General features: G+C 34.1%; 1 protein-coding gene across 1 annotated transcript; it reads right to left on the reverse strand.

Moving 5' to 3' along the window:
* Positions 1–1202: 1202 nt before the first annotated feature.
* LOC109236389 (transcription factor FER-LIKE IRON DEFICIENCY-INDUCED TRANSCRIPTION FACTOR-like) lies at positions 1203–3351 on the reverse strand. The gene is made up of 4 exons (XM_019402563.1): positions 2698–3351; positions 1959–2156; positions 1701–1874; positions 1203–1562 (listed from the first exon to the last, which is right to left on the reverse strand). Exons 1-4 carry the CDS (start codon positions 3214–3216, stop codon positions 1458–1460), a joined length of 996 nt encoding a protein of 331 aa, XP_019258108.1. The 5' UTR covers positions 3217–3351; the 3' UTR covers positions 1203–1457.
* Positions 3352–4215: the final 864 nt, after the last annotated feature.

The raw sequence follows: 4215 nt of genomic DNA on the forward strand, positions 1-4215 counted from the left end.
TTAACAGGTTCTTTTTGGACTTGGAGGTCTGACTGGGTGTTATGTTAAAGGGGTATGATATAGTTAATGGTAAGAGGTTCAGATTCGACATCAACTTCCTTTGTTTTATTCTTTTTAGGGCCATCACCGAAGAGAAGGCCGGAGTTTCCGAGGACAGTGGTATTAGAAGACATGATGGTAAGAAATTTGAATAAAAAGAATTTGCTGAGAAAGATGAATTTTGCAGTAGAGTTCTAAGAAAATTCGTAGAAGAAGAAGAAGAAGAATTTGTAAAAGTGAAGGGTAAAAGTGATGAGTAGTGGAGAAGTTTATAGACATCAAAATTTATGGTCATGATTACCTTGAAAACTGGCGATAATATTTGTCGAATCACAGGATAGCACATGTTCGGGTCATTATATGCAATAAGACGTGCGTCATATCTAGTGTCAGAAACCATTCAGGAACTTTTCCACCAAGAAAAGGGGTCTTATCTACTTCTCGGTAACACAATGTTTTGTTGCCAGAAAGTGAAGGGGGACTATTTGTATGGGGTAAAAATAGATAGCGACGGTTGGACGAATGAGTAGATGACACGTGAAACTGAAATTATGTAAGATATGGGTCAGTAAATAGTTGGCACCGGATACGAGCTTGTGATCGGTGCTGAGTGAATTTCGAAGACATTGAAACCGAGAACGAAGGTTTGAAAGTAAGATATCGGTTGGAAAAGGCAGCATTTAATGAGTAGCCGTTACAAGAAATTTCTGTATTAATGATCAACCTTTATACAACCATCAATAAGATCTTTTAATCTCATTCAATAAGAGCTTGATTTGGGGATCTTGCCTCCCTGAGTAGAGCTATAAATAGAAAAACTTGTATCCGTGGTTGGACAGGAAAAATCGTCTGTACGTAAAGACTATGATTTGATCTCATATTATAAAATTACTTGCTTTCTTTTGTTCCTAACATTGTTCTATTATTGCTTCCGGAGAGGCCCATCATACAACCAAGCTTTTATTTCTTTTTTATGTTATTTCTATAACCTTGATTCTTATTTATTTCATATTTTTGGATCAAATTAACTCACGTGTCTATAAATCACGTTTCAAATTCAACTGTACCGTTTTACGGGTAAACATACTCCTTGTAGTTGGACCCGACCCAATATCAATTTTCCCATAACAATTGATGCTGAAATATCATTTTTGTCCATTTCATTTTTTAATCTTATGAGAAACAGTAAACTTACTCCAAAATAAATTGTATGACAAAATCTCACTGCAATGCTAGTAATGGCAATGCGTACGTCGTTATCGCTAACCAATACATTAAAGTCGAAAAGTTAACTAATGAATATATAATTCATGCAACATTTAATCCTGAATGTAGGTCTGTCACAAGTATGTGGACGGCAACGCGCCATAGCCGTTTTTACTTTGCTTAACGACATTTAAAAAGTGTACAATATTACGTTAGGCCAATGGAGAAGTCACGAAGTCAAACCCTTGATTAAGAAAAGCACTAGCTATCCATAACTTCAAGTTGCCAAAGTTTATGTCCACCTCATATTCTCTCACCTGTTTATCCATTTACACACCAAAAAGAAAGAAAAAATATTACTCATGTTAGTAAGCAAAAGAATGTGTTAGATTTGAGAAAAGGAATTGAGAGTCAACTAATAAGTTACTAGGGGATTAATTACACGTAAAACTTACATTAAGAGTGAACGTCAAAATATAATCATCTGAAGAAGTAGCCAAGTTGGAGCTTTGAATGTAGAATCCAGTGAGAGAGTCAAGAGCTTTGAATAGAGAAGCTGCAACATGTCGCCCTTTATTGCACACTAATCTCACGTAAAATCCTTTTTCTTCTACTTGGAAAACGTCCATCTGCATTAGTTTATCATGTTAATTAGCAATTTGCTTTTTGGTTATAAAAAGCGTTGACAAATATTTGGTTTTCATAACACAAACCTTTGATATTTTCTTGATTGCTGGATAATAGCTTGTTGAATTCATTTTCTTAGCATTTTGAAATGCTCCACCTTTATTATCGTTCATTCCGTTGAGTGATGACTCAAGACCTTCTACTTCTATTTTTAGTTTCTTAGCTTCTGTTTGCAGCCGTTGCACGTATAGTATTGCATCTCCAATTACAGAGGCTTTATCCAGCTGCCGATATAAACACTCTTCACTCAAAAATACAGTTTAACCAAAAAAATAAAGGATAGATTGAGAAAGAAGCATCATTATGCTCCTATAACGTAAAGATTTTTACATAACCAGTTTCTTAAAATGCTAAATTTTATATTTTAAGTATTATTAAAAATACTATAAACGGCTTATAACAACCTGTTAAGCTATACTAACACTTCATACGTCCCGAATAGGATGATACTTTTCGAATTTAGAGAGTCAAATTTCTTAATTTGACCCCGAATTTGGATATATGCAGTTTTGAAGTTTTTGAAATAAAATTTACATTTTTAAATACTAATACATAAAAGGTATTATTGGTCACAATAATTAATAATTTAAGATATTTATAAGGTATATGAAAAGTCGTAGGCTAAGAACAACTTGTTTGAGTCTTGAAATTCAAAAAGCATCATCATTTTTTGGATGGATGGAGTAGTATAGAAAGGAATTTTCATACCTTTAGTACATAAGTTATGTTCTTTCACCCTATAAAATGCGAAAAAATATTACTAACCTTTGTGATATTAGGAACTAAGGAACGCAAGGCGTAAAGCTTTTCCTTCATTCTTCCTCTCCTTTTTCTCTCAGAAATCAAAGTTCTTGATCGGTCAGTCCTCGTGCTCTTCTTTGTTGGCGTTGCTGGCGACACCGTCCTGGTGGTGGTGGTGGTGGTTGTTGTTGTTGCCGAAGATTCATCAAAATCGTTATCTTCCTCTTCTCCTTCTTCTTCTTCTTTGCTAAGCTTCATTTCATTAGGAAGGGAAGCATATAACGAAATAGGATCAGACATATTTGTAGCATTCCAATCAAAGAAATCTGTGGATGCTGGCTCAAATTGGACATTGGCCTCAGAGAAACAACCTGTAATGTGCTCATAATCATTGTTTGGGCAAAATGTAACAATGGGGTCAGCAGTTTCACCCCTAATGAGCTCAATGAACTGATCAAAGTTTTCTTCGTCGATGAAATTAATAAGGCCCACATCATTAACATTTTCCATTGGCATTTTTGAGTATGCATTAGCACTCTCCATTTTCTTTTGTCTATTTAATTTTTCCTCTCTTACTCTTTCAGTAAGATGGATTGATAGTGAGAGGTCTACCGAGGATTTATAGATGGTAGAGAAAATTATTTTAGTTTTATTTTTTTATTAGTCTGAACGGAATCGAAGATAGTTTCTTACAGAAGTTCGAACTAAAATTAATTAAAACCCTAAGGTAGTATGCAAATGGTGGAGATGGTATTTCCATGTACTTCTTCTTGACCTTAGTTTTATTATCCTTATAACTATTAAATTTAACCATCAGATGAACCTGCACCAGGTTCGCCCTGCTATTTTTGGTACAGCATTGGTGACGAAAGGGAGGACGTCATGATCTAATTTTAGTATTATTAAAGATTCTTGCTGAAGTATATTATTTGTATATACCTACATAAAATAGTAGTCGGATTAGGACATGATTTAATATACTAACTATACTCTCTGTTTAATTTGGTCCATCTAACATTTAACATGATAAGTATAAGCAAGGGATCAGGGATTACACATGCAGTTTCTCAAATTGATACAATCAAATCTCTTTATAACAATATCGCTATATAACAATTGTTCACTATAAAAGTCAAGTTTTTTATGGTACGAATTTTCATGCTATATTATAATATATGTTTTATATAACAACACTTCGCTATTACAGTCAAAACAATTCGGAACAAAGAAGATTGTTATAGAGAGATCGGAATAAAGAAAGTTATTATAGAGAGGTTTGACTGTAATATATATGTCTTTGTTTCTCAAAATGGATTACTAATTGCTTATCATCAACTATTTTTTATGCTTGTAGTGTTCCGTCTCATGTTTTCATAGAGTTTTTACCCACTACTAGGAAAGGCAAATAGGCGGGCGGTCGGATATGGGTCGGGTCGAAAACGAGTAATGAAAAAGGGATAAATTATCCGACCTGGCCCATATTTAATACGGATAAAAAATAGGTTAGCCAGCGGATAATATGGGTAATCATATTATCCATGA

Source organism: Nicotiana attenuata, unplaced genomic scaffold (genome assembly GCF_001879085.1).
Source record: "Nicotiana attenuata strain UT unplaced genomic scaffold, NIATTr2, whole genome shotgun sequence".
In the NCBI taxonomy this organism is placed as follows: domain Eukaryota; kingdom Viridiplantae; phylum Streptophyta; class Magnoliopsida; order Solanales; family Solanaceae; genus Nicotiana; species Nicotiana attenuata.

What these genes read in the sequence shown, in the direction of transcription:
- LOC109236389 (XM_019402563.1), bottom strand. Translation starts at nt 3,216, where the DNA reads ATGGAGAGTGCTAATGCATACTCAAAAATGCCAATGGAAAATGTTAAT. An exon ending in TAGTTCCTAATATCACAAAG is followed by an intron (nt 2,157 to 2,697) that starts GTTAGTAATATT and finishes TTATATCGGCAG; the next exon opens with CTGGATAAAGCCTCTGTAAT. An exon ending in CAATCAAGAAAATATCAAAG is followed by an intron (nt 1,875 to 1,958) that starts GTTTGTGTTATG and finishes AAACTAATGCAG; the next exon opens with ATGGACGTTTTCCAAGTAGA.